We start from the raw sequence: 18,875 nt of genomic DNA, 5'->3' as shown, positions 1-18,875 counted from the left end.
AAATCGCCTTGTCTTCGTAATGAAATATTCCATCCAAGCTGCTGTTTGCCTTAACTTTGATCATTGTTTTCTTTCATTATTTTTATGAAATCAGATATACTGATCTTTTCTTTTGGACTTTTGTAACTTTTTCTTAAGTTAAAGTGTTCCCACATAGCTGATAAATACTCAATTTTATGGTCTTTTAGCTATAAGGGTTGTTATTTTGTACGCTGTAATTCTTTCATCAACCTGGAATTTTTCTAATTTTTTATAGTACAAATGAAAATTTAAATTTACTTTTTTGCTGTTGACAATTATCCCACTCCAATTTATTGAACATTCCTTTAGACATCCACTATTTATGACATATTTATCAAAAATTAAATCCTGATATACAATTTTTACCTGACTTCATGGTACCATTGCTCTATGTTTCACTTTATACCTGGATTATAATATTTAAGCTATTTTAACTGGATTTTACACCTTAATAGTTGTTTGGGAAAATACTTCCCATCTATTTTACATTTTATCCTCCTCCCAAATGTTTTTAATTATTATATATTTATACTCTGAGGTGAATTAGCAAATCATTTTTGCAAAGTCATAAAAATAATTCCCTTTGAGAATCAGAAAAGTATTATATTAAACTTATAAATCAATATCAGTAGACTTAACATCAATTTTATTTCTATCAATGAAGTTCTATAGTTTTCTTCAAATAAGCCTCTGCTTCTTGTTAAGGCTATTTTCTGATAGTTTATGAATTTTCTCTTTTAACTCCAACTGCGGACATAATTTTGGATATTGATTTTCGTAGCCTGCTAATTTGTTGAATTTTAAGGAAGAACATTTTAACAATTTGAACTGTCTACATTATGGAACAGTGAGGTAGCTTTGTAAGATAATAAAAACCCCACTATAGGATACATTCTAGGAGAGAAGAGCTGACTGTTAGGAGTATGTCCAACAGAGGTGACTCCTGGCCACCTTTGTCAGAGGTCAAATCAGATTACAACTGAGGTTAATGTCCCAACACAGTCCCAACTGCAGTAGCAGGGTAGGGTGAGAGACAGCAATTCCAGCAGTATGGGGAAGACGGGACTTGCATATTTGAGAACCAAAAACACTGTGCCTGAACTAGACAGTCTTCATTTATGCAGGACATTGATGAGTCCAGGATTGCCTACTGAAGAACTTTTGGTAACAAATGGAGTCTGCAGTAATTTAACTGATTCCCCAAGCCATCCCTGGCATGCAAACTCATTACGTCATACTCTAGCCTGTCCGAAAAACCAAATGGAATATAATTTGATAGGACGTCAGCAATTGTGGAAAGAAATCTTTTCCATTTTGATCTTTAAACTGAATATACATAAAGAGGAACTATATAGATCTTAATGGAAAGCTCTATAAAAAGAAATCTCATTTGGCAAGATAACTTTACTGTTGGCTTATTATAACTTTCTCTTTTGGTATGTGTAATTTTGGAGAATTTCTCCAAAAAGTTCACTATACTAGACTGTTATAAAGTCTGTAATGTGTTGCTTCAGCCACTATATTTCAAAGTAAAGTTTTTAACTAAGCCAATTAAATGAGTGTGCTTAAAAAATTATTCCTATGGCTAAAAGGAGTTTGCTTATTAGTGCATGCAACTTTTAATGGCAGCCCTTACCCATTTGCTTTTTTTCACACCATTAACGGTATAATGGTAATATTCTTTGAAACCTCTCACCTTTTATGTAAATCAAGTCAGAAAACAATTAACATTTTCTGTGCAGGGAAAATTTGCAAAATGAAATATATCTTCCCTTGTGTATTACCCTAATTTGTTGTTAATGAACATTCATAAATTATCTCTAATTAGCACAAAGTCTCTTTAAATACACTTCTCAATTTATAATTTCTACTCCCTTCTCAGTAAATCATTTTCTAAATATATACAAACACACGTATATTAATTGCAACCGCTAGAACCAGAGCCAAATCTTTACTCGAATAAGTTGGGGGATGTCACCATTGATTATTTATTGTAAAATCATGTGAAAAGTTAACACTGCAATGACTGCACTATCAGTATTAACAGGGGCAGACTAGTCACATGAAAAAATAACCAGCAAAACAAAATCATTTCTTAAAAATAATTGTAGTTTGAGTTTAAAGAAAAAATATTAATATAAATCTCGTCTGCCTTTCTTCATGTCCACATTAAATTATCAATTACATTCATTTATTCTGACAAATGTACAGATATAACTTTCAAACATTTAATAATTAGAGAATAATTTTATAACCTGAGGTTACTATTAAAAAAAAATGTGTTTGGTGTCAAAGAGCACGTCTTTAGACTAACTCTCAAGACTATTCCTGCCTACCAGTTTTTATGAATTATCTTAGATTGAGCAGGATGATCCTTTTAAAAAGACACAAATCCTTAAAACTTATTCTGTTAAGGGACACGCGGTTCCTCATCTCACGTACTAGAAACAATCCCTCTGTGAGGGTCACTTCTCCATCGACGGGCTTTCCTGTGGCAGACGTCAGAATGCGCAGCAGCTTGAGGGAAACACCATCAACTCTGAACTGTGTGTATTTCCATATTTGAAAATAGTGAGTACTATTTGATGGAAGGGACGTATCCTCTATAAGTAAAATTCTGTCAGCAAAAGCACAAGGCTAAAATAATACACACTTACTAAGTTTCCTCAGTAAGTTCCTGCACAGAGCCTTGGCGTCAGACGCCTGGGAGTGAATCCCGACTCCATCACTTATTGTACGTGATTTTGGACAAGTTACGTAATGTCTCTGGCTCTATTTCTTCATCTGCAAAGTGGGAATGATAAGAGTACAAACTTCATGGGGTTACCATAAAGATAGAATGAGATGATCCAAATGAAATGTGTAGAACTCTGCTGCCCACAGAGCGCCCACGTGAACGCCCAGTTGCTGCTATTCTGACTGCACTGCTATCACTACTCCCTCTGACTGCTAGCTGTTTCTAGCAACTGTGTGTTGCTACACAATTGAGGGTTTCAGTTTCTTGTTGGGACTAAAAAGTTTAGTTTTTTTTTTTTTATAAAGACAGCCACAAAAGCTGTGAAAGGTTGATTTTTTAAATGCTCCAGCCAGATATCCAAAGGCAAAAGCAATCTTTAACCAATATATTATGTATATCAAAGGACAAGGATTAAGAAAATCAGTCTTTTGAAGATCAAGGTGAGTGGGCTCACTGCAGAAAACCAAACAAAATTAAATAAGATTCGGTTCTAGATCACTAGAATAATAAAATGTGAAGTCTAGCCTTTATTTTCAAAATACAAACCTAAAGTTTATGAACCTTAAAATCTGATGTGTTCTGTTCACATACTCCCAAACCCTTATGTACCTTATTTCTACAAACTCTACTATTCCTCTATTGATAAAACTGAAAAATGATCATAAACCATAATAACTGCTGGATACCCAGACAGATTTCCTTCTGGGTCTGTCAGGCGGAATAATAAGGTGAGAGTTCAAGTACAGTGTCTAACACACATCTCTAATAATGGCTGCAGAATTCAGGGCTGTTTAGTTAGTCTCCTGCCTGGACATTCCATTGTCCTTGAGGAAAGCACACATGGGTGGAAACACAAAGAAGGAATGCTACTGTGATTTATTTATGCCCACATGGAGACTTCTCTGCTGGAGGAATATGCCGGGGAAGGGGTTAAAGCATGTGGAGAGCTGAACAGAACCCTACCCCCCGCAAAACACACACACAAATACGCTGCAGCAGCTTTAGAAAGCCGTCTAACAATTCTTTCTTCATAACATATTAACAGATGTTATAGTCTGGTCTTTGTACATCTCCACAACAGAACATAGAGGAGCACCACTCACTTAAAGTATGCAAGCAATGTTTACTGAAGTAAATTTTATAATTCAACATAAAAAAGTATTCTCCAGGTCTTGCTGACTGCCATTCTACACTGAAAATAATTGCCTTGGTGTTGCCTGAATCTTGAAGCAGAGATGTTGCTGTATACACCCATGTGACCACCACCCAAAACAAGACAAAAGAACATTTCTATTCAGAAAGTGCCCCACTGACCCTTTTCTGCAGCAACCTTTCTCCCTAACCTAAGCAAACATTTTCTTCTATCACCATAGAACGGTTTTGCCTGTTCATAGGCTTCTTATGAACAGATTCATATTTTACTATTTTGTATCAAGCTTTTGTTTCAAAGGTATTAAACGATTCACCAATAGTGTTATATGCATTAATATTCATTTGTTCTGTTGAGTAGTATTCTGTTGTATGATTATGACATTCTCCTAATCATGGGCATTATCACTGTACATATCTATAAAATGTTTCACTGTTTAAAAAGAACCTTTATATATATTCTTATTTAAGCATTAAAACATTAAAACTCATACTATCATCATCCCATTATAGACTCAGAAATTGAGGCCGAGAGGTTAAGTTACTTATTCATGCAACCCACTTCTTAGCATAGATAAGATTTTCTGATGTTAAGTTCAATATCCTTATAGTTACATCATTTACTACTGACTTTTTATCTATAGTGCTCTTCCCCATTCTACAATTATTTAATAAAAGCTTTTAAGGGATTAAAATACAGGGACTACAACAAGATTTCATAAATAAATATGACATTACATGAGTCAATTCATTCAAGTGTATAAAAAAGATATTAATAAAATTTATTTTAACTTTAGGTATGCCATTTTACTCCACCTTTTATTAATTTCCATTAGCTAACCTCAAGTCTCTTTTACCTTAGGGTATGGCACATTCTCTCTTAATTTTATTGACTGAGATGCTAATTTATATGCTAGTTTATGTAACACATATCAGACTTTTCTTCAGGGCTTAAGTCATTCTCTGTCCTAAAAAATACGAGATGCTTAGAAAAGCCGTACAAAGTTCTTCACTGTGTTACTGAATGCATTAATGTCACATCCCAGAGGCTGAAAGAAATCATCAGTTTACTACACATTTTATGTTCTACAAGCTGTGACTTCTGAGAGGATGGCTGAGAGCTGTATAAAATGAGAATGTTCATAGCCACACAAATAAAAATATATACATGTTCAAAAACTATACCTTCATGTCCTTGTAAAGAAAGAGATATCCATCTCGTAAAACAAAATACCGCTCTTGAAACTTATTTCCAGACAGTTTTTTAGATGGTTCTTCTTTGATTTTCAAGACTCCTTCTTTGATACTTTCCATTGCACTCCTCTCTGTAAAGTAAACAATCACTTTTGTAAGTTGGGTACATTTTTACTTATTTGGAATACAATATAAAACCCTTGTATATTTTCAGTTTTAACTTGTTTTCTGCTACTACTAAGAAGTCTAAGGTGAATTGCTGGGAATTCAATGTGTCAGGAGCATTGCTGTTTATAGGGCTATTTGTGCTGTTCAATTAGTCACAGCACATGAAATGTAGCTGGTCTGAATTGAGAGGTGCTATAAATATAAAATACATACCAGGCTTTGAAGACTTTGTATGAGGAAAAGAAAGTAAAATATCACAATTTTAAAATACTTATTACATGTTGAAATGATATTATTTTGGATGTGTGAAGGTAAAGAAAATATACAAGTAACTTCACCTGTTTCTGTACATTTATTTTAAAACTGTGGCTACCAGGCAATATAAAATTACATATGTTATTACATTATATTTCTTCTGAAGAGCATTGGTATAAACAATGTAAATATATAGCTATAAAAGGAAACATCTTCAGGAATTCTGACTCAGGAGTCCAGAAATAAATGGGACCGATCACATTAAAAAGCTTCTGCATAGCCAAGGAAACTATCACAAGAGCAAACAGACAACCCACAGAAACGGGAGAAAATATTTTCATGCTACACATCTGATAAAGGGCTGATAACTAGAATCTATATAGAACTCAGGAAAATCAGCAAGAAAAAAATCAAACAGCGCCATTAAAAAGTAGGCAAAACACATGAACAGAAACTTTTTAAAAGAAGATAGACTAATGGCCAATGAACATATGAAAAAATGTTCAACATCTCTAATCATCAGGGAAATGCAAATCAAAACCACAATGAAGATATCACTTATCTCCAGTGAGAATGGCCTTTATCAAAAAGTCCCAAACCAATAAATGTTGGCGTGGATGCGGAGAGCTAGGAACACTCATACACTGCTGGTGGGACTGCAAACTAGTGCCACCTCTGTGGAAAGTAATATGGAGATACCTCAGAGTGCTAGGACTGCAGACGTGAGCCACTGCATCCAGCGAGACAGCATTTTTAAAATCACACCGTCATATTAATAGGTTCTGTTTAGGTACTATGTAACTCTAAAACAATTACTGAAAAACATATTGCTAAAATTTGTCTTCTGGTACAATGTCTTAATATTAAATCCCATGGAGAAATATTTTAAAGGATATTTTATAGCTAAATAAGAAGTATAGTAAGCAATTTGGAAAATATTGGATGGACTTGGTGATTCAGCTAATTTAGAAGAGGAATGTGGAGAGAGGTATTGTAATGCCTTGTTGGCTTAGAAATAGGGAAAGTATTTTTAAAAGCATTAAACAAGTTATAATCAAGTTGGGAGATACAGATTTTGTATATGGCTTAAGTTAGACAAATTCCATCCCTGCTGATAAGTATTTTTTCATTTAAGTTCTTGTTCAAATTAATAAAACTTTCAAATTTTACCAATAAGAAATAAGCATATGTACAGTAAACCACTCATAGGTCAAAGAGAAAACAGTCTTAGGGGAAAATATTGTTTAAATAAAATTAATTTTAATAATCATTGTAGGTATTTTAGTATATTAGTTATCTTTAGTATATTAGTTATCTAAAGTTATCTAGTTAGTATATTAGTTATCATTATTAAGGGACCCAGGAGGAAAGGTATGGGAGGAATACGAGTCAAAGATGGTGGAAGAACAAAAAGAACTTTGAAATATGAAGCTCTATGGTAGATATTAAGATTTCGAAGACTTTCTAAAAGCTCTCACAACTAAATTTCTGTCTGCTCTCAAAATGCTAAAATTAGTAGAAAGATACCCACTAATTAAAGGCCAAAATAAAGCCACGCACTTTGGAGAACATCGTGTGTGACTCTGTACGTAACAAAATCAAGGTTATAAATTGAATGGCTTCCAGTAATTCATTCTTCCAAACTGGCCAGGTGCTGATTCATCCCCCAACTTTGGAGTTCTGACTTACATTTTTCACTCTCTTGACCTCATCCTGGGCAGAAAGCTCCCTTGCTCTGAAGGACACTGTTCAGAACAAAGTTCATGCCAGCTGTGCCATCACACCTGCAGTCCAGACCTTGTCAGATGTGGGTTCAACTTTAGTTTGTCAATATGAAATTTCCATGTTCTGCATGTCCCTTTTGAGCAGAGTTCAAATTCCTGGTATTCAGATGCTTGCGGTAGGATTCTGACTTAATAATTCTTGAGTTTTAGTCTCTCCTGTCTCTGTTCTATGCTTTGGGCTTCTCTGCTCTACAGAATCCTGCAATCCTCTGATTCCTTCTAAACACACTGTTTTTTCTAGATGCCAAATTTTTCTTGTTCCTAACTTCAGAGCACTAATATTTCCAATGCTATATAAGCAATCTTTCTTGCCATAGCTTTGCTATACAGTCACTCTACATTCATTGGCTCCATCTGATTTAATCATAAAGACTGATTTTATACATAATATAATACATAATAGAAATCCAAGCCATGATGTCATATGTTATTAAGTATAGAAAACTTCTTTGTAATAAGATTTTTTAAAAAAGAAATCAAGAAAGGACACAATATATGTATCCGGTTTTAACTGAAGAAGAAACCAGTTATTACACATGATTAATGAAGCCATTAAATAAATCCTTGGGAAAATCATCTAATTTTTTTTTTATATGTAACAGGTCTGAAGATTTAATGTACTCCCCAAAGTACCAAGTTTCCCCAGAGATAGATTCCAGGATGCATCTTAAGAGGTAATATTTCATTTACTACACTTTGGTCTTTCATTTCAATCAAATTCTGGCACACTGTTACCTCTACTCAATCATAAAATCCTCCCCCATTCTTGGGGGTTGCTACGATGAGGAAGGTTAGGTTGGAGTTTATTAAAGAGTCTTTAGAATTAACACCATGGTTAAGAAAACAAACTGCTATTCCTAGTTATATTGAGCTGTGAAGTTGTCATTAATTTAGAAAAGCTCTTAGAATTGCATGTATGCAACAGAACAGAATGGCAAACTTATTCAAACAGAATAGGCACATCATGTAACCAGGAAAACAAAACTGATACCTGACTTTCTCCCCCTAAAAAACTTTTTCTAAGCCATTTGAAAACTTCAAGTTCTTATACAAAAATGGTAACTCCTAAATAGTGGCCTCTAATCCCAATAAAATAATTGATACGTGGAGGAGATTGGAGGTGAGGGGAAGGGAAGAGAGAGAAAAACATACATCTAGGAATGATATTTCTAAAATACATATTTGTAAAACATATACCCCCCCTTCCGTTTCTGGTCAGCTAGCAATTGGGTCGCTGTTCCTTCAGCATTTCTCTCGGGGGTTCAATTCCACTGCATTCCCATTGTCATACCACCCCTGCCTTTTCCGCCTGATACCTGGATTGCAGGATTCTGTAACTCCATGCCTTGCCTTTCTATTGACTGCAACATACAATTCCAGATTCTTGTCACAAAAATGCTGTTTCCAGCATTTTAAAAAAGCCCTGTCCAAAGCTCTACTTTTCTACTAATTAAAGCCTTACTCCCATAATATTAAAAGCTTGAACTCCTCTTCTTGACTTTCAAAATGTGAAATAAAGTAGATCCCTCTCACCTATCTTTATAAATTATTAAATTAATGTTTAATGTTTGAAAGTCAATAGATCATAATACACTGTTTGGAAAAGCAATCCTTATCTCTGTCGTATGACTCAGCTGACCCTGGAATGAATTGGAGGGAAATTCCAGTCACCTTTACACAAATTTACACAAATTTACATTCTGGACTCAACTCATCCATGAAGATTTTTCGAGCTACTCAAGTCCATATTTTTCTTTTTTTTTTTTTTTTTTACAACAACAAAAAAATATTTTATTTTCAGTCTAGAATTGGTTAAAAAAAAAGTTACCTGATATTTTTACGGTGAGAATTGAGGAACTTTTATTTTAAAAATACCATGTCTTTGCCATGTTAAATCTCACTTGAAAGCCCTGACTTTACATGTTTTTCCTTAATAAAATGAGATTTTTTTTTTTATTTCAGGGTATTGTAAGGGTACAAACATTATGGCTACACTTTATGTCTTTGCCTCACCCAAGTGCGGGTTAAAGGCATGCCCTTCCCCGCTACAGTGCTCCCCGTGTCCTTTAGTTGCAGATTTACCCCCCCCCCTCAAGTCCATATTTTTCATTCATGCCTCTCAACTCTGAGATACAATGTTGCTCTTGAATGCATAAAAAGTTATATTTGCTTGATAATTTCACTGTTAAATACATAATCATTTCACATTTGCTGTTTGCAATAATGTGTGCTTGGTCTTCCCTCTCCAGCCCCTGTAAGAGCTGACACAGCACAATGCCTACGAGCCCACTAAGGAGCTAGACTGCCTGGGCTACCGTGATAGCTACGTTCTCTACTAGATCTCAGGCAGTCATCTTTAAACCTCACTTTACTCATTTGCAAGACAGAAATACATACAATTCACAGTAGATTTGGTACGTAAAGTGCTTAGAAGAGTACTTGACACATAGCTAGCAGAATGTAAGTTCTTGTTTAATTAATGGAGGGCAGACGTCACTGTTCTCTGTATTGCAGAATCTGTAGTAAACAATACAGAAAGAAGCAGTACCCTTCCAAAAGTCTGATGATTTATATGCTGAGTTTATAAGTGTCTAAAAACCTAATTTCTGATTGATCCTTGATTTCAGGGTGGTAAGGGGTTTAGGACAGAATATAAGAGCTGGATTTGGAGAGCTCTTGACTGTAGTGTCTGTTCCTCTACTTCCCAGCAGGTCACCCTGAGTTACGTAATGTCTCTATGCCCCAGTTTCTCCATTTGTAAGAGGTCTAGTAAGTACTAGTAAACAACTACTAAGATTATTAGCACAAATAAATGAAATGGTGTATGTAAAGCATTTAGCCAGCAACTGGCACACAGTAAATGCACAGTAACTATGAACTATTATTATGTCTTATATATGATCTGATTGACATCAAGGGAATATATGACAAATGAATCTATTTTTTTTCATGGTCTATGTGTGTGTCTCTTCTCTTGCTGGCAAAGACTATTTCCTCAGTCCTACACATCATCTAAAAAAATTCCTTGTTCCAAATTCTACTCTTCCTCATGTCCTAAGTGCTGAAGGACACAAATGGGCAGCTCCCATGAGAGATACTCCCTTGAAAATACACCAAGACCAAGTCATTTGGCCATATTTGCAAGCTAGTATCTAAGAAGTTCTTCCAAATTCAAAATTATGCATATATTGCTTTGTTCAGAGTTGAATGTATACATGTATTCATTATAGTCTGGAGAAGACAGAATTACTGACATATTTCACTTATTAAATGGCATTCACTCAAAATGCATTTTAGTAAAATTTACTTCTACCATTAAGTAGAGAACTGGACATAGCAGCTGTTTGAAAGTAAACTATTTCTTTCTTTCTTTTTTTTTTTTTCTTACTAATAATTGAAGATTTATTTTGAGAACACAGTAAAAATTTTCTTCCTTAACTCTTTAATAGAGAATAACAATTGAGGCTAATAAATACAGAAACATTATGATACTCTAAGAAAGTAGTCTTTCTTAGGATAAGCCAAGTCCCCTCTCTCCCCACATAATCTTTTTTCCTTTATGTTACTTGTACAGTTGGCCATCTGTATCTGTGGGTTCTGAAGCTGCTGATTTAACCAAGCATGTACTGACAATATTCAGAAAAAAAAATAAATAATAATACAAATAAAAAACCAATGTAGTATAACAGCTATTTACATAGCATCTACATTGTATTAGGTATCATAAATAATCTAGAGAGGATAAAGTTCAAAGCTAGAGAGCAGGTGTGAGTTATATACAAATATTACGCCACTTGATAGAAAGCAATGGAGCATCTGTGGATTTTGGTGTCTGCGGTAGAGGGGTGGTGAGTCCTGGAATCAGTCCGCTGTGGATACTGAAGGAAGAGTATATGGAAGAAGCATTGGTTAGTAGACCAGTAGCCTACGGATATCCTTCTATAATTAGATTATCTATAAGCAGTTAAATTACAGTTACTACTAGAACAGGATTAACTAGAAAAGCACCAGAGATTCTCTGCCGTTTTATTGACAATGCTGCAAATTGCAAAAAGCAGAAAACTACTTTTCCATTATGTTTTTATTATTACATTGAATTATAATCAACTATTTCTAAAATATAATTTAGTACGATGAGTGATACATTTTTTATATTAAACTAAGGTATAATTTTCAGCATACTCTTAAGACTGCAGTCTCCAACCCCCAATACTGATCCGTGGCCTCTTAGGAACTGGGCCTCAAAGCCGGAGGTGAGCAGCCGGCCAGCGAGCAGAGCTTCATCTCTATTTATAATCACTCCCTACTGCTCACAACACTGCATAAGCTCCGCCTCCTGTCAGAGGTGCCATTAGATTCTCATTGGAGTGCAAACCCCACTGTAAACTGTGCATGCGAGGTAGCTAGGTTGCACACTCCTTATGAGAATCTAATGCCTGATGATCTGAGGTGGAGCTGAGACGGTGATGCTAGCGCTGGGGAGCGGCTGCAGATACAGATTGTCATTGGCAGAGAGGTCTGACTGCATCCTAAGTGTAATGTGCTTGAATCATCACAAAACCATCCCCCATTCCCTGGTCTGTAGAAAAACTGTCTTCCGTGAAAATGGTCCCTGGTGCCAAAAATGTTGAGGACCGCTGCTCTAAGGTACAGTTTACAGCAAACTCTTAATAGATAACACTTCAGAATTTTCAAAGTGTTTGTGTATTTTCTTTCATGTGATTCACAAAGTGGGGAGTAGGGGTAATATGATCTCATTTATAAATGTGGAAACTGTGATGATGTGACAAGATTAGAAAGCAACTAACTAGGATTAGAATTCAGATCTCTTAATATCTAACAGAATTTAGTTTTCTGTCCTGGGACACTTCTAAGTAATGGTCATGATTATCATGGTGACTACCACTATTATCAACTACAATAACAACACACATCCAGGTGCCTTTCTTGACCTCATGAATCATTTTATACTGTTAAGCACTCTTTTTCCTAAAACTTACTCCTTTGATGATTTCCATGACATTGCCCTCCTACTGGTGTTCTTGGACTGTTCCTTTACAGGGCCTCTTTTGCTGCATCCGTTCCTTAATGTTGGTGTTGTGTTCAGCTCTTTTGGTACTCTTGCTCAAGCACTAAATTACATGATCTTGTAATCTGCCAAGGCTAAAACCACTTTCCATAGAATGAGTTCCACAGCTATAAGTACTGTATTCCCTTCTAGACATATATCCTTGAACACATTCAGACACCTAAAACCTAACACATCCCAAACTGAATTCAGTGACCCTATCCCTATGTTACTACTAACCCACAAACTCTTCTATTCTCCCCAACTTAACGTCTTAGGAGGCATCCAAACTAAGAACCCGAAACTATTACTACATACAGCTTTCACAGTCAAGATCTAATGATACTTCCCTGGAAAGCATTCCCTAACTGCCCAGATAAAATTGAGTAGGCAACTCTCTGCAATTTAGTCAGCACTTGCTTAGTTACAAAGTATGTGTGTATGTATTTTTTAAGTTTACTTAACATACTTTTGGCGAGTAACAAAATAACATATAGTTTTGTTAGGATAGCATGCACAACAAAAACTAAACAAGGAATGATATTTCCTTGAATAAGATACATTTGGTGTCAGAAGAGATGTCTATAATCCTCTAGTTAAATTACTCTTCTGTGCTTCAAAGGTTTCCATAAACATCCTGGCCTGGAGTAGTCAATTATTTCATGTTGTGTTTTTAGTCATATTTCAATAGCTTTCATACATTTAGATTTTCTGTTTTCTGTAGGTAAAGACAATGCTTAAGAATCCCTAAATTTGTCATAGTAGATTCCTGCATGAAACAGAGAGCTAATAAAAACTTCCCAATAGTTTTTTCACTAAAGAATTCTACTATCAGAAAAAGTCAGGACATTAATACTCAACAGTAAATATCAAGGACTACCATCAATTTCAAAAAAAACCTTCCACTTGAAGCGAGCTGGGTCTCACCTTGCATCCCATACATATCTTTGTCTTTAAGAAGACTTGATGGGGAGTAGGATATAAATTATTTCAGCTGGACTAAGATTTATGGACTCACATTATTTTGGCTAATTTTTTTAAAAATGTTCTTAACTAACTACCTTGATAGCCAATGGTCAGCTTTCCAGGTCTGAATTGTTGGAAGCAGCTGCATTTCAAATTATTCTATTATAATTCAAATATAATTCCAAAGCATCTGTCATATACAACTACCTAAATTTAGAAACCCATAGAGATATTTATTTGAGTCACATCTTTAAAGCATTTCTTCCCCACTTAGATCATTAAGACTCAATTCTTACGTGTCATATTCCATTGGAGTAATTTTTAAAAGTCTTTAGTGTTTAAAATAAGACTTCAGCAACATAAAATTATGTATTCTGTAGCCTTATAGAAGCTATAAATTTATAGTTTACTTGTGATAGAGATGCTAAAACTTAAACCAATATAAAAAAAATAAAAGACTCTAATTAGAGAAGCTGCAGCAAAGTCTAAATAGCAATTTTAATGAAGATTTATTCTTCCTATCTCAATGTCTCAGTCACAATCCATGGAGTAGAAAAAAATTTTGAGGGCTATTATCTTTCTTTTCAAGTTAGTTAACTCCTCATTACAATAATGGCAATGGTATAAAATGTTTTTAAGAAATAAAATTCTTTTGAAAAACATAAATAATTTTTAAGCAGAGGCAACAGAAAACTCACTCACTCCCATACACCTCTATAAAAGTAAAGTATGCTACTTCATTACCTTAAATGAATGAGCAGAAATTAAGTGCAGGGTGATTCTGAAATATATTCCTACTTATGAAATCAACATTTTAAATCTACATTTATCTCTCAGATAAAGTGAGAAAATTGAGGAAATTAAAACCCCTAAATCACAGCAAATACGTACATGATAAAATTTCTGCTTTAGTAAGAAAGCAATAAAAACATGTCAAGCAAAAGTATGTTTATAATTTGCTCCATAAATCAGAAAAACTCATAAAATTAATGAAATGTAAGTCATATATATATATTATATACACACACACACATGTACACACACACATTTGTGTGCGGATATAGATACAGGGATAGGGACAGAGATAAAGAGCAAAATTTGTGGCAGCCAGGTATCAAATATAGGAGGCAGGCTGCAAAGGATATTGTAGGCAACTTTATGTTTTAATACAATGTTAACACATTAGCTATTTGTTACTAAGAGAAAATAAAGTTGAAAACAACTGCTCTTGTTTTCAAACTCTGATTTCTACTTTGCTCTAGGTTGGAATAAGACATTCTTAAGAAAGAAAAATAAACCTTTAACATTGTTTCCATTTTGCTTTGAAGAGGAGTTGAATGTTTCTGAGGTGGTTTCAGTTTTTCCGCTAACAAATTGACAGAGAAATTACATTTGATTTACTTTCCTTATTTTCCTTTTAGATCCCAATTTTGAAGTGTAGTAGATGTGATAAATGGAGCGATAATTCTGGAGTAGGTAGTCACTGTGATTGATTTAGGAGACATTTGCCAAGACAGGGAACAAAGTGTATTGAATGTCTAACCTATCCAAAATCTATCACAAAATATGCCCCATAAAACACAAGAATAAGCTCCAGGTTGCTATAAGACACAACTACTAGAAAAAATCATGACTCAAAAATTGATTAATAAAAACAGACCATAGATTCTTTAAAAGAACAATCCTAAATTCAAACAAAAAGTGAACCAACCATAATGAAATAAATCATTTTGCTTTACAATCTGAATATAAATCATAAAAATTTTGTGGGCTAAAAAACAAGAGTATTTATTTCATAGTTTTTTGACCAGAAATATGTAACTACAATATGAAATGATTCAATTAATGTATTTGCTGATGATTTTCTCCTAAAACTTGTTTTTTGTTTGTTTATTTTGTTTTTTTGTTTGTTTTTTTTTCCCCATGCAATGAGGCTTAGTTTTCTAGTAGAAAGAACTACATATAGTACAATAACAACATACATATCAGTTTGGTAAAATATTTCAGGGACAGAGATGTGTTCTATGGCTTCTATCCTATTAGAGAAGTGAAGGAAGTAAGAGAGTAACAAAAAAGTTTGCTGATATCTTACTCTATAGAATGTTACATCCAAATCTCTGAAAATATAAGTCTGTAGCTTTTTTTCCCCTGCTTAGTCAAGCTTACTTCAGTTCTTATGCAAGATGCTTTTCTAGATCTTACAGAGGCTTGATGCTTTTACAAAAGGACTCACTCGTAGCCTCATCAAAAGGATGTAATGGACTATGTGAAACATCATAACATCCTATTTTCCTACCAGTTTGTGGACAGAGCCAATATATAGCTTTTCATTATACCTTTTCTTCTTGTCCTTACACAACAAACATTTCACTCAGATGACTATGCTAAATCGGCTCGATCCGTACCCTGCCAGGCCCTTTTCCCTCCAAAGATCAACAGCATTTAACGGTGTACTTGTTTTGGGTACCCCCCGACCTCCCCATACAAAACCTTCCTTTATATCATGGCCTTGTAGGATCTAATTCTTCATTCAAGTAACAGCAAAGGTATTATGTCTAGATGTAGGTTGCAAACATTTTGCAATGTGGAGAATTACAGACATTTCAGAGGAATATTAGGGGAAAAAAAGAAAGTTCTCACCAGAAAGATAATAAAAGAATAATAGAATTCAAAGGCTAGAACAGATTTTTATAGATTATCTAAATCAGGGTTTTTCAACATTAGCATCACTGACATATTGAGCCAGATATTCCTTCACTGTCCTGTGTATTTTAGGATGCTTAGCCGCATCCCTGTTCTGTACCCACTGAATACCAGAAGCCCCACCTTCCTACCCCACCACAAAGCTGTACAGACAGAAATGTCTCTAGATGTTGTCACATGTCCCTTGGAGGGCGAAATCATTCCTACGTGAGAACCACTAATCTATGACATTGATATATGCGCATTCATACAACAAGAGAGAATTCCTATTGCAATTCTTAAAAAGACATGCGGAGGATGTGGTCAAAATCATACGTAGGAGTAGGGAAGAAATGTGAGTAAGATAAAGGTCTCTGAAAGGCTAAATTTCTACAAAAAAAATACACATTTTGTTTATTTAGATGCTCTGCAAAAACAGAATGACATAAAAGTTTTTATACTGCCAGCATTTTGTAAAAATATGTTCATGTAAGTATAATATATAAAGAACAGTATTATGAAGTCATAAATTTATCAGATTAACTTTGGTACAATTAAGAGCTTACTGACCTATGACTATTAGCTAGAGAGCCAGCAATCATCCCAAGTAGGTTTACAGCATTGAAGAGCTGTACCAACCTCTCTACCTTTTTTCATCATTAGAATTAGGAGTAAGACCAATCCATTTTCAAATCCAGTATTTAGTAACCATATAATCTGTGACAAGTTACTCAGCCTCTCCAAGCTTTTCTTTTCTTCATTTGTAAAATTCAAAGACAATATAACTTACGGGGAAGTTAAAAAAAAAATGAGCTTTGGTGTATATAGAGTTTGGCTGATATGTGATTAATAAATAATAAAGGTTATTGTTAATATTAGTCATAAAAGTGGTGGTACATTTTATCTTACAAAACTTGAATCCTTAGCTTTTAAGGTTAGTTTGTATATAGTCCTGGCTGAATTTTTTTTTTTTTTCTGATCTGTCAGTTGAATCAAAGTTTCAACAGTAGAATAAAAGTTTCAAAATAAAAATTTTCTGACATCTTATACAGGTTTAGAGATTGTCTTACATGGTTCACCTGTGTAGTTAACTTCTTATTTAATCATGTGTGTGCATTGTCTTCTTCCAGGTGGATGGAAAGTACCCTTGGAACTATTTTATTTTATATATATTTGTTTTCCAATATCACCATGGAAAAATTAAACTTATAGCAAGCACTCAATCTCAGAGCCTGCATAATCTGTACTTCTTGAATGCCCAGAAAGCTTTCAAATATAATTCACAGAGAAGACTCATAATCAATCTAAAAATTAGGAAAACACACAAGCATAAGCATAGCAAACAACTCTTAAAAATATAAACCATTCCTTTCAAAAAACTTTAATTTGGTACTATCAAATTAGCCAACTATCACCAATAGTGCTACACACTAGGAAAATTTCCTCCTGTACATATATTCTTTCTTCTCTCCATTCTACGTCAGTAGATTCTGTATTTAGCTGCTCATTTTTCACATTGTAAAATACCACTTGTGCCATAATAATTACCCTTTAACCATTTGAATTTCAATCGCAGTTGCAACGTAAAGTAATGGCACCTACCGCTGTGGTGTTTAATTGTGTCAGTGGTTAAGAATCTCTTCACCACCAGATAAGCGGAGCCAGGTTCAGCTAATGAGCCCCACCGAAGCACCTGCTCCAGCACATTCTCTGTGTAGTGAAGAGGTCGCTCTGTGAAAAATAAAACCCAAATCAAAGGGAAAAGAAAAGTATTAAGACAAGAATTTTTATAATAATAAATTTTTAAAGTCCTTTTGAAAAGATCTGTATGCAACAATATACATAATCACATCTTACTTTATACAATAATAGCATTAGGACTACATACAAGATACACTAACATCTAGAACAACATTAACCACATAATAAAATTTACTACAGATTTACTATATAAATGAATATGTGCAGGAATGCCTGTTTGCTACTCATCTATTAAAAAGAAAACAGAAGTGCTTTCCTTTATATAAAATCTCAGAATCCTACCCTTCGTACAACGTATGAGTGTCTTACTCTATCTTCTTTTTAATTTAGGTAACATTCTGGCTTGCCTATGTGCAAATGAAATCAAATAATTGTAAAGGGACTAGCAAAGTTAATTTTGTTCATTAGAAAGTAATAAGCATAAATTCTTTGTTTATAATTCTTTGTTTATCCCAATAAGATCAGAATCTTATAATTTCATATTAGTACTGATGTACTAGTGAGCAACTTATAGGTGATATTCTCATAATCAAGATGAAATTATAAAATATAACCTCTATAGAGAACATATGAAAATAATTGTAAAAGAGTACAGAGTAACCTAGATATAACTATTAGTGGAAATACCAATCAAAAACCTTATGTGGCAACATTATACATTAACTGTTGACAGAACAGGCCAACAAGCAAGAAGTTAAATGGCAGCCTTTCCTCAAAGAATATTCATCCACATACATTTTGTCTTAGGCAACCACATTTTTTAAGGTAACACATATTCTTAGCAGAATTAAAAAAAAAAAAGCTCCACAAGTTTTACAAATATAATCAAAACTTCATAGAAAAGTTTTCTACTGATCAAAATATGCCAATCATTTAATGAAATGTAACCACAGAAGCATATGCTGGGGAAAAAAGATATTTGAACTTTTTCACAGTACACTAAATATAGCATAATTGGAAGCCCTGACGTACAGATGCCAATACTGCTTTCCCAGGACTGCAGCGATATGTAAATCAACTCACCTCTTTCATACCCTCCTTAATGTGGAGCACATAGCACTTGAGCTTTTTTGTTTTGGGTAAAGTAGTA

The 18,875-nt window shown here is 34.2% G+C and overlaps 1 protein-coding gene across 1 annotated transcript in view; it reads right to left on the bottom strand.

Annotated features, from left to right (window-relative positions):
* ARAP2 (ArfGAP with RhoGAP domain, ankyrin repeat and PH domain 2) overlaps window positions 1–18,875 on the bottom strand; it is a 177,262-nt gene that overhangs the window by 19,683 nt on the left and 138,704 nt on the right. The window contains exons 27-28 of the mRNA XM_012644474.1: window positions 17,627–17,755; window positions 5,093–5,232 (exon numbers count right to left, since the gene is read on the bottom strand). Of these exons, the coding sequence (XP_012499928.1) occupies window positions 5,093–5,232; window positions 17,627–17,755 (269 nt within the window). The remainder of the gene's footprint in view (window positions 1–5,092; window positions 5,233–17,626; window positions 17,756–18,875) is intronic.

This window comes from Propithecus coquereli, unplaced genomic scaffold (genome assembly GCF_000956105.1).
Source record: "Propithecus coquereli isolate 6110/MARCELLA unplaced genomic scaffold, Pcoq_1.0 Scaffold213, whole genome shotgun sequence".
Lineage (NCBI taxonomy): Eukaryota > Metazoa > Chordata > Mammalia > Primates > Indriidae > Propithecus > Propithecus coquereli.
This window is presented reverse-complemented; position numbering and strand designations above follow the sequence as displayed.